Source organism: Papilio xuthus, unplaced genomic scaffold, assembly GCF_000836235.2.
Source record: "Papilio xuthus unplaced genomic scaffold, Pxut_1.1 DF826945.1, whole genome shotgun sequence".
Taxonomy (NCBI): Eukaryota; Metazoa; Arthropoda; class Insecta; order Lepidoptera; family Papilionidae; genus Papilio; species Papilio xuthus.
The window spans coordinates 951,392-972,772 of NW_013531704.1; the positions used below are offsets into that span (position 1 = coordinate 951,392).

The 21,381-nt window shown below is 31.0% G+C and overlaps 1 protein-coding gene across 4 annotated transcripts in view; it reads right to left on the reverse strand.

The window, feature by feature from the left end:
• Nucleotides 1-16,996, reverse strand: part of nebu (solute carrier family 2 member nebulosa) — a 35,100-nt gene extending 18,104 nt beyond the window's left edge. For 2 of the 4 annotated variants that reach the window (XM_013316841.1, XM_013316840.1), the window contains exon 1: nt 16,823-16,996. In XM_013316841.1, coding sequence (XP_013172295.1) covers nt 16,823-16,882 — 60 coding nt within the window. In that variant the 5' untranslated portion in view covers nt 16,883-16,996. Of the gene's footprint in view, nt 1-10,441; nt 10,757-16,822 lie in introns of those variants that run through there. The other 2 variants (XM_013316835.1, XM_013316833.1) reach the window with 1 other exon arrangement.
• Nucleotides 16,997-21,381: the final 4,385 nt, after the last annotated feature.

Below are 21,381 nucleotides of genomic sequence, written 5' to 3' on the forward strand. Positions count from 1 at the left end.
TATTGTTTAATTGATCAGGGTTCACCATTTGCCTTTACCCAGACCACTCATGAGAAAAGATACGTCAGTAGACATAGGTCAGAAGTAAACGTGCAGTTTTATATAAGGTCAAAAGATATCACTGAATAACAAATATTACGTATAAGCTTACTAATATGTTTATTTTATAAATGTATAATAAAATAATATATTTAAATAGGTACATTGTAATTTTGTTACATTGTCTGCACTGTCTTACATAAATCTCATTTCTTCTTTCTCTTTCTTTCTTCTAAATAACATGAATTTAAATTATAAAAGAAAGTATGTACATAGTTTAGAATCCGTTACACCTACGTGTTCAGGAAATAAGACCAAAATATCGGTTACCGCGTCATCAAATGCGTTATTCTATTCCCAAAATAAAATACAGCATTGAATACAAATTATGTTACACAAAGCAATTGTCTTCATATCGTTGTCATCCGTTTTCTATGATTAGCGAAAAAGACAAAGCCAAACTATTATTATCTGATCCATAATGCTTCCAGAACATGGATCAGGCTCTCCTGTAAACTAGCGATAAAACTTTTTTCTACTTAATCTGTGGAAGTACGCGTTGGTTATTCAATAAACAGCCATAATGTATCTAAAGCCACATTATCTCATCATATAGATCTTCTGTCGAACAAAGGGGTCGGCTCGACCTGTAAATACTGCGTCCACACAGGAGAGAGGCGTCAAGTGGAAGCAATTCCACTTTTCTATTGATGAGTAAGCGTTCTGGTAGTCCAATTTTATTCCTTTTACCCTTCCTACACTTTTGTTATAAGGAAAGGAAGAAAGAGACGCATAGAAAGGGGAAATCTTTCTATGCGTCCTCTCCTCCGTCGATTAAAGATAGGCCGCGCATCTGCATTTACGAAAGTCTATGTGCAAACGCTTCGCAAATGCTTGACCGCTTACTCTTTTGTCACCTAATAATATGAAAAATATTTGGAAGCTAAACTAGAACTATTCTTTATCGTCCATATGCGAGTAGCATAACAAAGCTTGAAACTCAACAGCGGAATCAACTATAGCGTACGTGAGGACCGCAACGTACGCAGAGATACTTGTACGTGACTAAAATCAAAATTTATATCCTCCTTAGGCCCTTAATCTGCACAGATTATAAATCTAAATGTAGATTATGTTCTAGAAATAGATAAATATACTTGCATCCTTTATGTCTGAAGTTAACTTGATTTAAGTTATATTTAAAAAGTAAGAGCTTAGAGTAGTTAGAGTAAGATAGAATATCTATATGTCCCTTATTTATTTTTAACATTTTTCCTTACATACATATAATCTACTATTTTACTACTCCGCTGGCGCATCGACCTAAAGTGGGTCTTGGACTCCGACACAAGAGATCGCCAAAGTCGCCTGCGCCTTCTCCTGTCAGTCTATCTCTTGTAGCTCCCGCAGATCCAGCTCTACGGCGTCTCGCCAGCGGTACCTGAGCCGACCTATGGGTCGGCGGTCATTCGGGGTCCTGAGATATGCTGCTTTGGCCTTACATATATTCATTTGGTTGTAAACTTTAAAATATGAATAACTTGTTTACTTAGCGACACAGCAAAGTTGAATTATCTGATTGTGAGTGACTATACTCGCTTAGTCATGCGAAGTCAGTCATTGTAAACACAACTATGTAATGATGTCGAAATTCTAATGATTACGTGATTACTTTTTCTAAATTGTCATGACACTATGACGAATTTTTTTGCTTATTTATCGGGAAATAATCAAACTGGTGTCATCAAAAAATCAAAGTTTTGTCTTTTATAGACTTAAAAAAAATGCATTTTTTTTTTAATTTGATACATATTTTACAATTCACTTAAAACGATAACATAAGCAACTCACAAACCCGTCTAAACTGATCACTCTTTTATTTGTTAATTTGTAGAATTATTATATAGTTAAATCTACGATTTGGTCCTTCGAGTCTGATCGAAACAGATAGACAAACTGTGTTGATGTTTATATAATGATTGATGGGATACAAATTGCATAATCTAAAATCATCTTGACTTATGTACTAGATAACCTTAGTTAAACAAACAGCTTCGCTAATCAATTAATGGTGGACTTTAGTCGATTAATAATGTAATTTCTCGATAACAAGACATATGTATTAGAAAGATAATAAACATCAGTACATGGGTTAACAAGCTTGATAAAAACAATGTTAAACAGTTGATTAATCTTAATTATTTAGTACATATGTAAATATGAGAATAACTGAAAACTTCAAAAAGGTAATGTTACATAATATACCTTATATACAAATTTGAATAAAAATGCTTGTCACGTTGTATGGGTTAACGTCCAAAACTACTAAAAACAAAAAATACTACTAAAACAAAACTGTGAAAACTACCAAAAAACTAATAAAACTTGTTGACATTTTAAAACTTTAACAAGATAGAATAGGTTTTTTATTAAATTATTTTGTTATACTTAAAGTTTATAGATGGAACAATTTTCATGTGTTAAAGTATATAATTGTCCTGGCATCCGGTTGTCTATGAACGCACACATTATTCACACACAATTGTTTAACAATACTGTAATATTAGACACACGTAGTGAATAATAGGGTTACCATAAAATAATCAAATTTTTAATTATAATTTTAGAGTCTAGTATTGCATCTCACACATACTTAATGTGCAAAGAACTTAAAAATATCTTACTATCTAAAAATTAAGGTATGAGCATCGAAGATCTGTGGTTGTAGTTTAAAAAACATTGGGCTAGTTAACTGAAAAAACAACAGTTTTAATATTAAAAATGTCTCTCTAATAGTAAAAGCGATTGTGTTTCAAAATTCATCTAAATAAAACTTAGCTTCATCCTAATATTTCGCCATATAATTTATTGTTACCCTACACTGTGCCGAAGTATCGGCGCATGCGCATCCTCGAACTCGGCAACACAGTCAATGCCAAGGTCGAGCGGCTCGCGGCTGACGTAACATGACAGAGTGGTGGAGCGGTAGAAATATTGTCATTACGCGAAATATGTTTTTGATTAGAAGCAGAACTTCGGAAAAATTATTTTCAACTACAATTTGTTTTATTATGTAAGGAAATGTCTAAATAAATCCTGACTTGGGAAGATTATGTCGGATTTGCGATGATTAAAAACCTCACGCATTTTTGGCGGGGTTACGGTAATGCTTTCGAACACATCGTCGATCCTGCGAAGCCGATCTCTCCAATGGTTTAGTTATAAAATAACGAAAATGTAAGGAAATGAATAAAACATAAAAGGTCAGAGAGGAAGCGAGTGAACGCTTGAAGGTAAAGGAAGTACAAGATCTCGCTTCCGAACAATACAATCAGCAAATGTAATATGTTTTATTTTATACCTCCATTGTCTGTCTTCGTACACAAAATGTGAATCATTCAAGACGATGTGATGTTATTTTCCTTATGTGTACTTTATTATTATAGTTAACAACGTCTCGATGTGTGTTCATATTGAAGGATTGAATGTCTGCTCTAGTTTTTTGACTTATACAACTGTTTTTGTAATACACGAAATATACTTAAATTTTATTTTATACTAGCTGTCACCCGCGACGTCTTCCACCCGGAATTAAAAGAAAACTTGGTAGGCTTTATGTTCTTCCAGGCAATGTCTACATGTGTGCCAAATGTCATCGAGATCCATCCATGATGTCTGAATAACAGTTTTACAGTCGCATTATTTTATTTTTCGTTGAAAGTATTTTATTTTTCCAAAGAGAATAAGTTTGATTGTCATTATTTTTTGTACAGGTTTATTTAGCAGTGTTACGTTAAGAATTTATCTACAAATTACCATCTCAAGATAACCATAACCATCATTACAGCTCTCTATACGTCCCCACTGAAGGGTTCGGAGCCTACCCTAAATTAAGGGTGACTATAACATAGTCAATCACGCTGGCTCATTGCCAGTTGACTTCACACATATCTTTGAATTTCTTCGCATATATATGCAAGTGACTTCACAATGTTCCTTCGCCTTCAAGATCATATTCAAATTAAAATACAACAGCGTGGAATGCTGTACTGTTAGTAATCGTAAACATTTCAATTAACTATAGTAATGAATATTACATTCGTATAATTTTCTACTTGGCGTTACTTTTTTAATATCGATCTACTGATAATGAGAATCTTGTTTAGTTGTACTCATGTCTCGTAATATGTTTATTGAGAAATAATTTATTACAAAATTGCAATCGGCCTCTATATTAGATTTAGATTTTTTTAGGAATAAACTATGTATCTAGACCATGTTCTTATGAAATGTCTAGCTTTCCATCCTTAAAAATAAATTAACATTTTTATATTAAAAAAATTCAAATAAATAAAAATATAGGCAGAATTATTTTAGCGAATAAACGATAAATATAATTCGGGAAAAATAACTCTTGAATTAATTGAAATTACTAATATAGAAAAAGTGTTGTTACGATATTTGCCAGGTGAAAGAAAGAACAGAAAAGAACACGAATACGAAAATTCAACATCCATTATATAAACAATCCTTAAAATATAGAAGAAAATGTCACCCCGGTCATAAATTAATTGTCATATTGCCCTTCTATTATTACATACTCAAGGTTTCAACAAAGTTTCGGAAGATGGCTACACATCTTTAGACTTAATAGCAAACATCGAACTGAACAGTCGAGACTGTGTGAAACTATCTTTGGTGACAAAATGACACATCTAGTACATACCAGATAATGTACTTCAAAACATTACGTAGTAATGTCCTAATTTCGAAATATATATCACTTTTGAGCTGTTACTTTTCATTCAAGGTCATATTACTTAAAAATTTTGCTGACTGGGAAACCCCGATTGCAACTAACTAATTTGTAATTTAGGTTACTATAACCCGGAGAGTTACAAATAGCTTGCAATATCGACTTTGTTGTCCTTATCTCGTAAATCATACAGCATTTAACTAACATATGTTCTATTTTAATTAATATTATAAATGCGAATGTTAAGATAGAAAGATGGATGTTTGAAGATATCTCCGAAACGGCTATGTAGCTATAGGATATTGAAGAATATATTAGCTACTTATCAAGTTATTTTTTTATTCGGAGCGGACGAAGTTGCGAGTAACAGCTCGTTGGGAATAAATATTTAGAAGTCAAGCAACTAAATATTCAATAAACTATCTACTATGTTAAGATGTAAGCAGTATCCAATCATGTTCGTACTTCCTGATTATAAGGAAAGTATGTGAAAATGTTTACTATCCCGTATATCATATTTAACGGCTTCCTGATCAACGACCTTTGATGGAGATTTTGTTTCATTGACCTGTTGTTTTCTACGTTTCATTTCACCAAAAACTTCAACTATTTTTGTGCGATCCATTCCGTACTCGTATAGGTTTTTAAAAACATTACTTTTGTCTATGGAATCAATAATCAAGTATAATGTACCTGCCAAATTAAACACCGATCAGTTTGGTAGATTAAACCACTAGGTAAATCCCCGATAGCAAAATGAATGGAGGAAAACATATCAAGATTGCTCAGTATATATTTTACTCAGATACTCGTTTATTTAACAACGGGAAGTTTACGATTTTGTAATTATTTTTAAATAATTTATATACCAGTTTAAGTAAACATCATAAACGAACAGAAAGATTCAATTCTTGGTCATGTACAAAGATTTAAAACAATCGACTGAATTAATGTGTCTGCACGTTTTAGGATCAAAGAGGAATTACTAAGAACCCTTTTTTTTCACCAAATGTGACCAAATTATTCTTCGAACTGGTACGAATTAGCTTTTTTAGGTTATAAAACTGTTTAACCAGATGCCGGTTTATTTTTTAAGCGATAGAATGAGTTGAAACTAAAATTGCATGTGCAAATAGCAGGCAACTGTCCTCAACAATGTTTGCAGACCAATCGTATTGTTTGCTATACGTCAGACGTCGATTCCCTTACAATGAACACGCGCACAGCAAACATTTTGATGCAATCTGATAACACTATTTACGTCACTTTAAGACACTATTTTGTACTAATCTCCTCCTCCCGAAAATCAGATTCAATATATCCAATTAGTTGGTTTCTATTTTTAAATAGAAAGACTACACAAAGCTCTTCTCCGAAACTAAACCTAATAATATTAGGTCGTTTATATGCCATTTTGTTTAACTCAAGAAACACTATTATTCAGTTAAAAATGAAAAAAGTGATATATCACTTTTTTTCATAATAAGGAATGGAAGATCCGTTATGTTAAAAATAAAATTATGTAAATTGGCGACTGAATAGTGTCCTTTATTATTAATATTCAAGGTTATTATTATAAAAATCAGACTATGTTCAAATATTAAAAGAAAACTCGAAAAGCTACAGAACAGCGAGTTTAAGACAGATCGGGGTCAGTTTAGCTTTGTGGAACATCTCTTGCTATTTTTATAAATACTCGGCTTCATTAGCCGAGATATGGCTTCTGCTAATTAAATTGTATTGTTATGTTTGTATAGTTTAAATCATTGAAGGACAAATAATATTAATAAATATAAATTATTAATTTGATAAAGTTTAAGTTGCAAAATATCCTACGTAATTTAAATTTACCTATTTATTACGTAAACTATTGCTTCATTGTAACTTGGATAAAATATTCAGTACATTTTAAATTCCTTGAAAATGCGCGCCATAATTTTTTAAGATTAGAATTTTTTTTTTTAAGAAATGGAACTTTATTACTTTTAAGTGGATTTCATAACAATTAAAATACATAATGTTGTGCATAATGTGGGTTAAGTGTCTTAGATTTAAAGTTTATTTGGTAACCTACATTTTTGATTAAAATCCTTTTGGTCACGAAATCGCCTAAATTTAAGCATTGTGCTACAAACATATATTAATAACCTATTTAATTCGAGCATTATTATTTAATAGTTTTTTGGAACTAAACATTTTATTATTAATTTAAATTCATGATTAACTTCAATGATTTATAGAACCTTTGTTTTCTACTTAATTTTGAATTTCTGGTTAGTAACAATTTGCCCTTCATTCCCAATAGCACCATTTCGTAGGGTTGCAATTTTGCGGAATACTCTACAAAGGCGTGCCATTAATTTAGTAAATAAAATATTTAGTTTTATAAATAATATTTATACGGTACGGCATTACCATTTAAAAGTGTTAGTAAAAGTGGCATGTTCGTATTTATATATTTTTGCTACGTATGTTATTAAGATCATTGAGGTTTTGTGGAAAACAAAAAATACTAAAAATGAGAAAGTCTATGATTCCTTTCCAAGCATGTTGCTTGATTGTACAGGGTAAGTCTCAAAGGAGTTGCTTGAATTCTTAACACAATAATTTATTTAAAAAAAAAAACAACGCTCTATGAATACAAAATGCATTTTATAATAGATTATAACCTCGATACGGACAAGGCTGCATGCTGCAGCTGAATATAAGGTCGTTGACTTAAACATTAAAGTAAACGATTGTTTTGTTGTCCTTGGTAATTGTAAAACGTTTATCTTGATTATCGATACAATTGAATTATATTAAACTTAAAATACAATTAAATAATTACTTAGTAACCGTTAACACGTTAAGTTTTATGATAAAAAATTTAAGGAGTGTTTAATTTTTGTTTCATAATTTTTTATATAAACTTTTATACATTATTAGTTAGAATCCTTTGGCGCGAATGGCGTGCTTTCATTACAAAGTCAAGTATCAGAATGATTAGTGAGGGGACATAAACGTTGACATTTCAGTAAGGCTAGTGTTGCGCCGGCACAATATCGGATTTTCTTCATAACAATACTTGATTATGTAGTACAGAATGCAGACGAATGTCGTAAAAATATTTATATTTATTACATGAAAACTTCTTAGTTCTAGTTAAAAAGTTTATAGAAATAAGCGTGTAAAAACGATCGCAGCTGATATCAAATAACTTTGTATAACGTAATGAGGTTAAAGTAAATGCAATCTTGTTAAAATAAAAACGTTCCACCTAGTTAAATGTGGGCCGACCTTGATGTTACCACTTATACAAAATTCGATACAACTTTGTTTTCAGAACTATTCAATTGTAGGATTCAAAGAATCGCTTGAAATATTACTTCATAATGTCATTAACCGATGTCTTTTTAACATTGTAAATGTTTGTAATGATACAGGATGTTTTTGGTAGTACATTAAATAAACACCCTGTATCATTACAAACGCGACGGTACATAAAATTTAGAAAATTGAACACAGGTAAATATTTCATACAAAATATCAATAATTAAAATTAACTGGAATAAACATCCTGTGTAAACATTATTTTAATGCAATAAGATAAATAATTATTAACACTTTAATCACATATTGGTACATAAAAGCTTACAAAAGAGTGATATTTTTAGGTTAGTAAAAATAACCTTACGATCGTTTTGCTCTCAATAAAGGAATTATGATTGTTTTTATCGTGAAATATAGAGGTGTGCCTAAAGAGCTGACCTCATTTGAAAGCTGACCTGTCCGATATCGTATAAGATTATTTATAAAGTATTAATGAACTTTGTTGCTAACGTTTTTTTCAAGGTCACAGTGAGTTTAACCAGACGCTGTATTACAATCAATCAATTAAAGATTTATCTATATATGTATCAAAATGTCTAATGTAGCTATTTACTTATATAAATAATTAATATATATTATAACTAAGACATGAGCTAATTAAATCGACCCCAAATCGCTGCGCTCGCAGGGTACCCAAGAGGCTGGCGGCATTTCCCCGTTGAATCGCCAGGCTCAACCTTTGACCGAAATGCACTCTAGCCCTTGGATCCCCTGAGACATCGATGAGGCGTGCGGATATCTCCTTAAAATTGTGTATTTGTAACCCAACATTCATTTAAAATTACATATAAACGGTAAACACAATTATTCGTTAATTAAAACGATAAAAAACGTAATATTTACGTGTTACAACCTTCCTAAACAATGGATACTATTTACAAATGCATTGAATAAATCTTTTGATTAGACCTTAGCTCGGGTGAATAACTATCTTAATAACCTTAGTTGATTGACATGGATCTAGGTTGTGCAACTATTTACTACTTATTCTGAATAATAAAATGTGTAATTTCAGTCTACAAATATCTAGATTATAAAGTAGAAAAAAAAAACTATAAATCAGGTCTGTTAGCCAATTATTTTTATTTAAACTTTACGATTACAAATTGATATGTCACGCGTTATTTATTCCGATAAATAAAGTTTTATTCTGATTATTTTGGGTTTTTATAGGTAAAGTGTGTTTGTAGTAACGTTTTCTGAAGTTTTCTAGCCTTTTCACTTAAAGAATAAAAATATTTGGTAAATTTAACTTGTTCTTTTTAAACTCTAACCAGTCAGCGTTGTCTAAGTGCTTAGTGGAAATGACCCTTAGGTTAACAGCGTTTACACTGTAATTAAAATACCATTTGATTGTTCACATTGAACAGAATTGCTTGAATTTAAATTGTGCTAAAATAAAAACTAAAAAAAAATTTATTCGTTACATAATCTTCCGGCGTTTTGTTTTTATTAGTTCTACTAAATATAAACATAAAGTGCAGTCTGTCGAGGCGAGTGAGTGCAGTAAACCAAGACACAAAGAACAAACCAATCCGGTTTCAACCAGAAAATATTCGCGCGCAAATAAACTCGTAATTATTGAAGTTTTTGCAGCAACGAATACTGTATTTCGAAATTGTTAAGATGCAGTTACATGTTTGCGTATACGCATTACGATTGGTAATGTCTGTAAAAGAAATAGTTGTTTTTTTCACGAAGATGCTCAAAAATTGCCGAATTTGCAACTCAAAATGATTTTTTTCAAACTACACTGATTTTGTTAAAAGACGTGTCTTCTAAATTATCAACTCATATTTTTTATTGTAGGATAAGTGTAAGTATTTAACGTATTGAGAAAATTTATCTATTACTTAATGCAAACAAACGCAAAGTCACTAACTCCTTTTCACGAATACTTCCTCCTTTTACCATTTATATAATATATTAACTATTACTATATAACTATACTTATGTAATATTGCATCTGTAGCCTAGCCTTATAGACATGACTACAAACTTGCTTTAAGATAACCGTGGGTTTCCACTATATAAAGATTTGTACACAAACATAGCGTCACACATTGTCTTAAAAATAGAAGTAATAATAATCAATTAATCCTAGAATTGTATATGCAGTGAAAACCCACTTTAAACCCAATACTGGCCAAATGCACGAACCATGCAAAAATACAAAAGAAAAAAAATTTCACGCTCGAAGATGACAACACTAATGTCAATAAAAAACCGATAACAATATCGTTCTCTACACGGAAAATTAAAGCAAAAACTCACCTTCCCTGAATGCCAGGCATGTTTTTCTGTCATAATAAATCCAGCATTATCATAGCCACACTTTTCACTAGCTATTTTATTACGTCCAACCACTTTGTCTAAATAACTCATATTTAACAAAGTTAAAAAAATTCTGCACTTATAAATGGAGAGCCTTGAATGCCTTTACAAAAGCAACTGAAATAAGAAACGTATACGCTTGTAACATACAATAATTCGCGTGACGTATACGTGAAAATATTTTATACTCTGTTTTTTACAGTCTGTCGCCGTTTTCCCGCCGAAACATTGACAGCGCGGGAAAACCTCTCGGTCTGTGGCGTCGACTTGTACTGCCGAGAAACCAAAGAGTTAACCCAAATAAATACTAAGTAAGTAAAGTAGACGGAACAGTTTTTGTGCAGTTTGATAAAAATATTTTTTTAAAGAATAAATCGTGTTTTTTAATTTATTTTTATCACCTTACCCTAACCTAACTCGATACTTTACGAAACAATACTGGATATAAAATATAATTTTTTGTGCCACATTTTGAAGATGTTATTTGAGTTAAAATTATGAAAATAAAAATGAAACAAAAAGTCTTTAACCTGCAATAATTTAATACCATAATTATAGTCTTAACTAAAAAGAACGTGAAAAACCAAGCATTTAATTCGACCTTATTTTTTTTTTGTTTCACGAATTGCCAACTTCTCGGCCTTTTTTACAGATTCTCTCTGATAAAACTGAATAGAGATATAATTTTTATGTGACGTAAGCCGTGCCTAGAAATAATGAATTGTATGAAACCTTTATCTCACATGTATGGACCATTTATAGGTTATGTTGGAACATACAACAAATTCGTTTACTTTTTAGTAAGATAGGTCCTAGCTATTTTGATTTTAAATATCTAGCTCATTACTAATCTCTATATATAAAAGAAAGTCGTGTTAGTTACATTAATTATAACTCAAGAACGGCTTTACCGATATTGCTGAAAATTGGTGAGGAGGTAGCTTAGAGCCAGGAGACGGACATAGGATACTATTTTTTTTCTTCGAATTTATGCCTTGAAGAGCTGCTTTTTGTTTAACTTATCTATATATTAAGTTTTTTTAGATATCCACGCGGACGAAGTCGCGGGTGACAGCTAGTTTATTATAATTATTTAATCTGACAGAAATTGCCTACATAAAATTGATCCTGGAACTAATGTATGTCACATTACGAAAACTAAATAAAATTACAATTTTTGAAGCTTAATTAACTGCATAAAATCGTATATAAGCAAAGTAAATCCAATTTCTAAACTGTCAATTTTAAATGCGAAATCGTCGCATTTGATTAATCGTATCTCGACATGAACAATAAAATAGTGAAACATATTTCAAACGTTTACTTTATACACGTAACAAAACAAACGTTTGTTTGTTTTGAAATGAAAACATTTACAAAATAGATAAAGGAACTTTATTTGTGAAAGTGCAAATGTCATCAAAACATATGTAAATCTTACTAATACAAATGCGAATATTTGGTTAAATGTATAAATGGATGTTTGATAGAAAGTATCTCCAGAACGGCTTCATGGATCACATGGAACGGCGGCATGTGAAGAAAACATGGCCTACTAATTTTTTTTTTAATCCGCGCGGACGGTGTCGCGGGCGACAGCTAGTTATAAATAAAAGTCATATAAAAGTCTGCGCAGTATCTAGGATAGAAATAATAACAGTATTTTTCCAAAGAATTTGAGACAAACCGTTATTTATTTCGTATGTATGAATGACCCATGTTTACAATAAAATGAAGTAGGTATAAACTCGTAGGCTTCAATCCGTCTAGCGGTAGATGTGTGAATTACTATCCAAACAGATGGATGAAAAATATTTATACTAACCTTTAAAGTAAACCGCAAATCATTTTGTTAAAATCTTCCAATAAATGTGATCCGGCTTAGTCAACAAATAACTATACGTCTCAATACTTAATATTGTCTATGAAAATATCGATACTATTTCAAGATAATTTATTCTAAAACGGCTATGTGCCGTTAATAGTAATTACCGTTTGATTCTTATCTAAATAAATCTTGGCAGATCGTCATTGAGGTCCTTTCATTTAATTTAAAAAAAAAAACAACAACAGTTAATGACCGTGGTCAAGCATTGTAAAAATTATGAGTATTATATTCGTAATTATATTCGTGATGTGCTTGAATATTAACAAGCACATTTTTTGCACTGATCTTTTCGATGAGTTATGTTCATTTGAAAGCTGAACACATTCTAACAGATGGGACGTCAGAACACTGTACTAATGGAAATATAATCAAGTCTAATACGAAAAAATGCATTTATGGTGCAAACATGAACGCATCTTCTTTCTCAGACGTCGCCCACTGCTGGGATAGGCCTCCCCCAAAGATCTCCACGATGACCGGACCTGTGCTACCTGCATCCAGGACACTCCCGCAACCTTAACCAGGTCATCGGTCCATCTTGGGGGAGGCCTGCCCACGATTCGTCGTCCTGTCCGTGGCCGCCACTCTCATGAATATAATAAAATGCAATTAAGAAAGTACTGAGAATTATACTAAGATAGAGTTTGGAATTTGAAATCATTTAATCATCTTAAAAAAAAACATATGTCAGATATAAAGAGATTAATTGGATCGATTCCAAAATAGGATATGGTTACGTACTCATTATAAACCGTTACAACTTTATCATGTCATTTTTTGTAACTAAAACATCAATAGATTGTTCTAGAAACGACTTCGCGTAGTCGTCTATTAAGGTTCATTAATCATAAATCCTATTCATTAGGAGGCAGTGTCGGTGGCCGTGATTTAATACACCGTTAGAAACTCCGTCAAGGGGGGAAATCTGTTGCCGATACGCGAGATGAAAATAGGGTTGTCGACATAAAATACCTAGGAAAAAATCAAACAAACTACTAACTTGCATTGATCCCTATAAATAGATAGGCGATTGCTTGGCTTTTAGAGATGACAGCTTTAGCTTAGTTCCGATATTAAGTGACAGTAAAATCTATCTTTATTATTAGTTCATGATTGCTACAAATCACTATCATCAGCGCCAAAATGGCGAAAATCATGTAGGCACAAAATCTACGTCTTATAGCCGGTCCATTTTTAGTAGCCAGTGACCGTTGTAACTCCTTGGTGTATAACGAAAAACAAAAGACGTCTATCCTTAATGTCTGAAGATAAAAAACATCTAGGGACTCTTATATAATCCAGTGTGACACTAGGAGATAGAGGTCAATTTCGAATATCCACAGGGTAAATCAGAACTGCAAACCCTAGATGCAAGCGCGGGGAGAAATTTTGCAATATTAGCTTTATAGATTTTCACTTGCAAACTGGCTCCCTCGTTGTTACACGATCTTGTTACTTGTCTATATAAGAATTTTGATTGACAGTATTATTTATTTTATTTTGTTTATACATAGAGAATATAAATAAAAGAATAAAAAAGCAGAACAGAACAAATGTGTCAGAGTTGATACGTCATGTTCCAATTACCTTCCAAATTATCCCCTAACTAGCTGTCCGCGACTCTGTGGAAGCAGCTTATGTGTTCTTCCAGCCTATGTTCTACATCTATGCCAATTTTGCATAGATGTTTCGGAGAAACCTTCAAATAAACATCCATCCATCTATACTTTCGCATTTATAATATTAGTAAGATTTCCTTATACTCTTTACGTGGTAAATATATGCCTATTACTGTCTATTAAAACTATAATGACCATCAAAGACCTAATAATATATCATAGTGGATAACCGAAAGTATATTTAGATTGAGTTCAAGAGAGCAATGATACAAGATGAATTACATCCGTTGTGTGGTCACGTGGACATTTCCTGCCATGTCTGCCGGACAATACTTCATTACACAACAAGCATGTTCTGTTTGGAAGCTATCGACTTTTGAAGATAATCGAATTAATTCTTTATTGTTATAAAGATATCAACATGCTTAACGTATAGCAAAAATATATGCATAGCTTTTGCCTGCGACGCAGTCCGCGCGTAATTAAAAAAAAAATAGAATCAGTAAGTAGCCTATGTGTTCTTCCAGACTATGTTCAACATCTATGCGAAATTTCAGCGAGATCCATGCAACCGTTTTGGAGATAACTTCGAACAAGCATCCATCCATTTAAACATTCGCATTTATAATATTAGTAAGAAGTAAGATTAATATGATTTCCGCTAAAAATATACATATAAATTACAAAAAGACGATTTAGGTTAACTTTACTACATAAAAACCGAGACCCAGAAGAATGGGTATAGATTACGGTCTTCCATTTGCCGCAGTCCGGACATCTTTCTATGCATCTGTCCACTTCTGTTTTGTTTCCCTACCTGGGAAGAGTTTCTTTGCGTAGTTTCTTAAGCGACCATTACCAAAGTTAAATTTACTTGTAAATTTTGGTTAAAAGCGGTGTATTTTACAATCTGATGAAACAATGTTGTTTGTTACATTTTACACAGATAGATTTAAAATTAATGCGATTGGCTTATGCAAAGTAAAATGACTAGAACATTTCAAGGGCGTATCGATTAATGACACTTTAATGCAGTTAACAAGACTAATTATGTATATATCCGGTGAATTGTGTTCAATCATATATTTTACGAATCTTACTCTTTGGTTCCACTACATTCCACAACAGAAACTTGCGCAAAAAGCTTTCTGTATGTATTTTAAAACAGATATTCGACAATGGAAATCCACAGTTAAATTAAACGTCATCATCATCATTTATCTTTCCATTGCGAATGACAAATGCAAATAATTGATGTAAAAATATATGTTCTAATATGTATTTGCTTATTCCTTTAAAGCAGAGCTGCTTAAACTGCGACTCGCTTCTAATTTAATACGCCTTGCATAACATTTTATCATAATAATTAGGATAACAAATGGACCTCTGTCTAAATATGTTATTGTTCTACTAATTTTATAATGATTCTAAAAATTAACAATGTTTCTGGCAGTTCTTTTAAAAAAAAATTATAAGAGAGAGGAGACAAAGGAATTATGGATATCCCCAACACCAGAGGAACTGTATCTGCGCTGCCGGCATTTGAGAAAGATGTACGCTGGCTTTTTAAAGTATCCTACGTCGTAATGGTTCGGAAATACAGGCAGGAAATTTTGCAAAAATGTTGAGTTTCCCCAACAATTAGGTCATTACCAAATACATTGATTTTTATGGTGATTTTTGATTATAACTTAAAAATAAATTCCAACTTATAAGCTGGAAATATTTTGTAACCCTGTTTAAAAAGAAACAGTGTATGACAGGACATTGCAGTGTAAATGTTACTGTTCAAATATTAAAAGGATCGCATGTCGTTTTATTTGTGCTGCGAAACGCAAACTGCGATCGCTTCACTAAGTTTTAGATTCGCAATGTAACTAACTACGTATAATTTACAGTAATATCGAAGCAGTCTAAAGAGTTTTATTTTTTGTCATAATCACGTCATAATTGTGACTAGTTATTGAACCGGCTTACAAGCAAAAAAAATGGCAACCATTGAGTTCAAGTTCACACCGAATATTTTATTCTATTCCCTGTAAATTCATCTTATTCTGATTAAAAAAATATTGATTTACAGTACGAAACACAACCACACCATGCTATTTATAAAAATATTTTGAATAGATTAAATAAAAAACCAGAAATTCAATAGACAACGAGGAGTTATTGAATCTGTATTCAAGGGCAATGAACTTGACCAGAAGAAATAAACGTGTATAATAAGTTTAGAAAGAGACGAAACAACTTGCCCAATTTTACATCTTGCTTTAAATTAATTAGATATCAGAGAGTTCACGAAAGAAATAAAATTGCGAACATTTTAATGTTCAATGTCCCAAATTTGTGACGTTCGGCGCGAAAAAAAATGTAAGATGGAATTTTAAAATCGGCAATCGAGTAATAAAATAACAAGGTACAAGGTGTTATATTTAAAAATGCCTCAAATTAGATTTAGTAGGCAAATAAAATGTAGACATTCGCGTACATTATTTTCTACATATGTTAAACGCAATATTGTAGACATGATAATTAGGAAATAAGTCAATAATCTTTGACATATGCGAAGTATCCACTACGTATTTATAACAAGTAATTGTATTAAGTTATTAAATTAATTATATGAAGTATCAACAATAAAACCAAAAAATAATTAATAAGCGATGACTTATAAGAGATTATTTCTCATGATTTTGACGACAATCGATTATGCAATTTAAAAAAGTACGAAATTCGACCTTACACCCTTCACATAGGGCCTTCGCATAACCCTAAATCAGATGACCTTTGCATGACACTTAAAAAAAAACTGACCTTTTTTTCTAGCAGCCCTATCATCTCTCCTTGTTCATCGGATTTTTCTTTCTCGGTCATTTTTCTAATATTTAACACTGATTAGTAAATTATTAGAGTAATATTTACAAGTCGGATTCGCGTGGGTAACTGCTTGTAGACGACCACCCTCGGGCACGCATGCGCGCTCCAACACTCCGCTACGACAATAATCCTTAGAACTAAAATGATGCAATAGGGGGGCCATTTTGTTGTGTTACTTAATAATTTTATCATTGCACAATTGGGACTTTACAATAGGAAATTATTTTTTAAAAGAATTTTTTTTTACTTACTTTTAGTTTTTTTTTTAAAAAGGTTGTAAGCAATTTTAAACAGATTTACAATCAGGGTAAAACAATACATAGTCTCCGTTAGTTTGTTTGAACGATCTTAAGACGTTAGAGAAGTCTCTGTCTACAAAACTCGTAGTCCCCCTAGTCGGGACTCCGGTCAGGACCTCAGACATTACGTCATGCCTTCCAATGATAACAGGCACATAATTTGAAACACTATTATGCAACTATACTATAGCATTAGTGAGAAGACATAGTTCATACTTAGTATGTTGACTCTATTATCTAATTAACGCCAATTTCTGAGATCGGAATATTGACAATGATTCAATTTGTCATCAAACCGCATGTTTGCTAAGAGTTTTCTTTAACATCAAGCGTATTTGCCACACGCAATTTCGCAAATACAAGGTTGCTAAAGGACCTATATGAGTAGATTAAGGAAACACACTATTTTTTCTCAATTTAAATTTCTCGCTATTGTACACCCGGGTCTCTATTAGGTATTTTTAAAGTTTTTTTTTTAACAAAGTTACAAGCTTATGTACATACCCGCGAAGAACATTACGTAAAACCCATCTTACTTTAATGAGATTTTAAAGCAGCCATCTTGGTAGCATTTAAGTAATTAGTATTCAACATTGCAAGGACTTTCAAGGACATAACCTTTGAGTATCAGTTAAGCAGATAACTCCTGTTCGGCTGAACACGGCGCAATAAAATATTCTGCGCAGTTGCAATCACATAACGATTACAAAAAAAAACAAAGACGTCAATGATTTTTAATGGCTTAATGGATATTAATTTAATTAAAAAATATATTTTTCTGCATTTACTTCTGTAATGCATAAATAAATCTCTATTTATGGAAGACCTAGCTGGCGTCCGCGAGCAATTAAAAAACACCTAAAGAGTAACCTATTATTCTTTAATTTTTTTTATAATACATCAGTGCCAAATTTCATCAAGATCCGTTGAAACGTTCTGGAGACCTACAAACAAACATCCATCTAAACATTCGCATTTATAATAAGTAAGATAAGATTAAAATCAGCTTTTAGGACCTAGATAGCCGAATTTGATTCGCGATTAGCGAGGTACCATTGCTGGTCAATTACACGCAGAAGTGTGTCCCGTCCTAGGATTTTTTTACGTCTAGTCGATAAATTGTTTTGCCATTAAACTTTGGATAAGACTATACATAAAGGCAGGGCTGTGAACGTTCTAAGAACATGAAAGGTTATCATTTTGTCGCGTGGCAGTTACGATAATTTACATCTTTACACTTAGGCTCGTTATATTATTGCAATACAGACCATTATCTTTCTTTAGTATAGTAATTACGCAAATATTATGTTCTATTTGACGTCATCTCTTATGTGAAGATAGAAAAGGATAAAAGAGTATAATTGTTTTATTCATTTTAATAATGTTAAAAATACGAAAATTTGGATAGATGGATGGATGGATGTTTATTGGTTATATGTTTACAAGGTATCTCGGGAACGGATCAACGAATCTTGATGAAATTTTGGCATAGATGTAGAACATAATCTGGAAGAAAACATAGACTACTAATTTTTTTTATTTCACTCGAACGTAGTCGAGGGCGATTATTAATATATTTCCAATAATTTGCACAAAACGATAGAAAGAAATTGCTTCTAGTAGTTTTTTTTCAGCTTTATGTCATTACCGTGAATTGAAAATATTGATTCTTGTCATGATATCTTTATAATTTTCTTCTTTATAATTATGCTTTTACTCGTCAAGTACTTGATTATTATTTTTTATAACTTTCATATTTTCACTAAGCAATTATTATGTACATTTACAATTAAAAGGTTAAAAGAAAACTACACAATTGATTTATTTCGATATATTTATTTTACAATCAAATATTTATAATTAAAATTCATACAGATCGTTGACAGATTAGCGCTTGCTAACCAAAAACTATTTACAAAGAATATTCTATTACTAGAAATGGCTTCTTGTAACCTATATGTTACTAATATCACTCCACATCACATACAATTTCATATATAATATGCTTACATATATATTCATAATTAATTATTTCATCAAAAATATATACGACATGGAATAAAAATTTTGTTATACACATTTAAGATACGAGAAACGTAGAATACAAGCTTATTGTAGACATCGCAGATATACCTGAAAAGAAACATTGTTTTTTTTTCTTAATTCAGTGAGATGAGAAAATGTTTTTTACAAATGTCTCGGCAATGAAAACAAGGTTTTAAAGATATAGACTAATCGTATATCTTAATTAATCTTAAAATACACTAAATATTATTTCTGGCAATATTTCTTATATAATTTCTTTTATAATTTCTTCCCATAATTTATTATTATGGAAAAATAAACGTGTGCATAATTAAAAAGTGATCATAGATAAAAATGTATACATTATTTAAAAAAAATTAAAAATTCATAATATAATGTTTGTGGCAAGAAAACTAACCTAAAACATATTAAAGCTGTCCTTAAAAACGTACAGACATTTAAATTAGAAATAGGAATTTGCAGGAATCTCGTTGAGATAAAATTTTCTAAAATTTTTATTTTTATTGTAATCCAGCAAAATAAATCGAAAAATTATAGGCCATTATTTTGTACATATCAAACTGTGTGTAAAAATTTAAAACTCGATATATAAGTATATGTAAACTTTAAGTTCCTACAAATCCCAATAAAAAAAAGACAAACTGACAACTAATTTTAGACTTAACTTTAGATATTTATATTTACTATTAAATGTTAATAATAATTATTAATAGTATTTGAACTTTAGTAACAAGGTAAGAATTGAAAAAGTATTTTGGCGCGTTTATTGCTGTCAGAAAATAGAAAGAGCAGTAAAAAAGATGATACAAATATTAAAAAAAATAAGGCATTACTAATAAATAATTCGTCAGTAATAGTTTGTGTTTGAAATAAATACACACATTTTTAACAAGGCATTGATTGAACAGCTGACATATGCGGCCATTTTGATAAAATTAAATCCATTTTGACAAAACATTACAAAATGGTTGCATATTGTTACTTTGACATTAATTACAATACTTTGGCGCGAATGACGTGCTTTCGTTACAAAGTCCAGTGTCAGAATGATTAGTGAGGGGACATAGACATCGACATTTCAGTTAGGCTAGTGTTGTGCCAGTATACCGGCGCAGTGTCTTTTTTTCCTAAAATTACTAAAGTAAATCTTTTAATAAACCTATTTACCATTTAATAGTAAATATATAAATAGTATAGAGTAAAGATTAAATATGTTTATACTAGAGTTAAAATTAAAGTCGAAAGTTTTTCGATCTCAACTTATTATTAGGCCGGTCACTACTCGTTGTATCGATATCTTAATTTCATATTATTTTAATTGACAGATATTATTTAACTATATACACACGTAACAACTTATATTTAACATACATACAAACAGACATACATTTTATATATCATTTAAGTATGCAATGTTGTAAGGAGAATTTTTTTTTACAATTATATTTTATAATCAACTAGCTGTTGCCTGCGACTTCGTCAGCTTTGAATAATAAACTAAAAGATATTTTTTTAGCCGAATTTTTAGCTTCAAATTTTATTCAGATCTATTTAGCAGTTTTGGAGTTACATGATCATAAACAAGCAGACAAACTTTCACATTTATATTAGTAAGAAGTATGATAAAGTGATTAGTATGTTTTACGATAATTTTTATTTATTTTAATTATTTAATTTGCCAAATATCCTAAGGGTAGATAACCTAATGAATACATTACCCTGGATAAACATGAAATTGTGCAAAAATCAATTTTTTTTATTTTATTTAAAGCAAGTATCGAAAAAGTTTCAGTAACTAGACTCTTCAAATTTTACAATATCAAACTGGCCAGAAACGTAAATTGTAAAAAAAAAAACTAAAATATAACTCGCTCAGTAATACTTGATATTTTATAAATACATAATTAAATTTTAGTATCTAATTATTAAGTTATTATTATTAACATGTGTTAATTATTACTTGAAAATATATACTTTAAATATACTTAATATTACCTTAAAGTTTAAATATGTTTCGCAATGATTTTTGATATGTATTGATGTTGGAGCAAATTAGACCTTATTTCAATACGCATAAAGACTAACGCCAAAGGCGACGTTTTTAGATTTATTCATACCCATTAGTTACTCTAATAATATGTAGAAGATAGA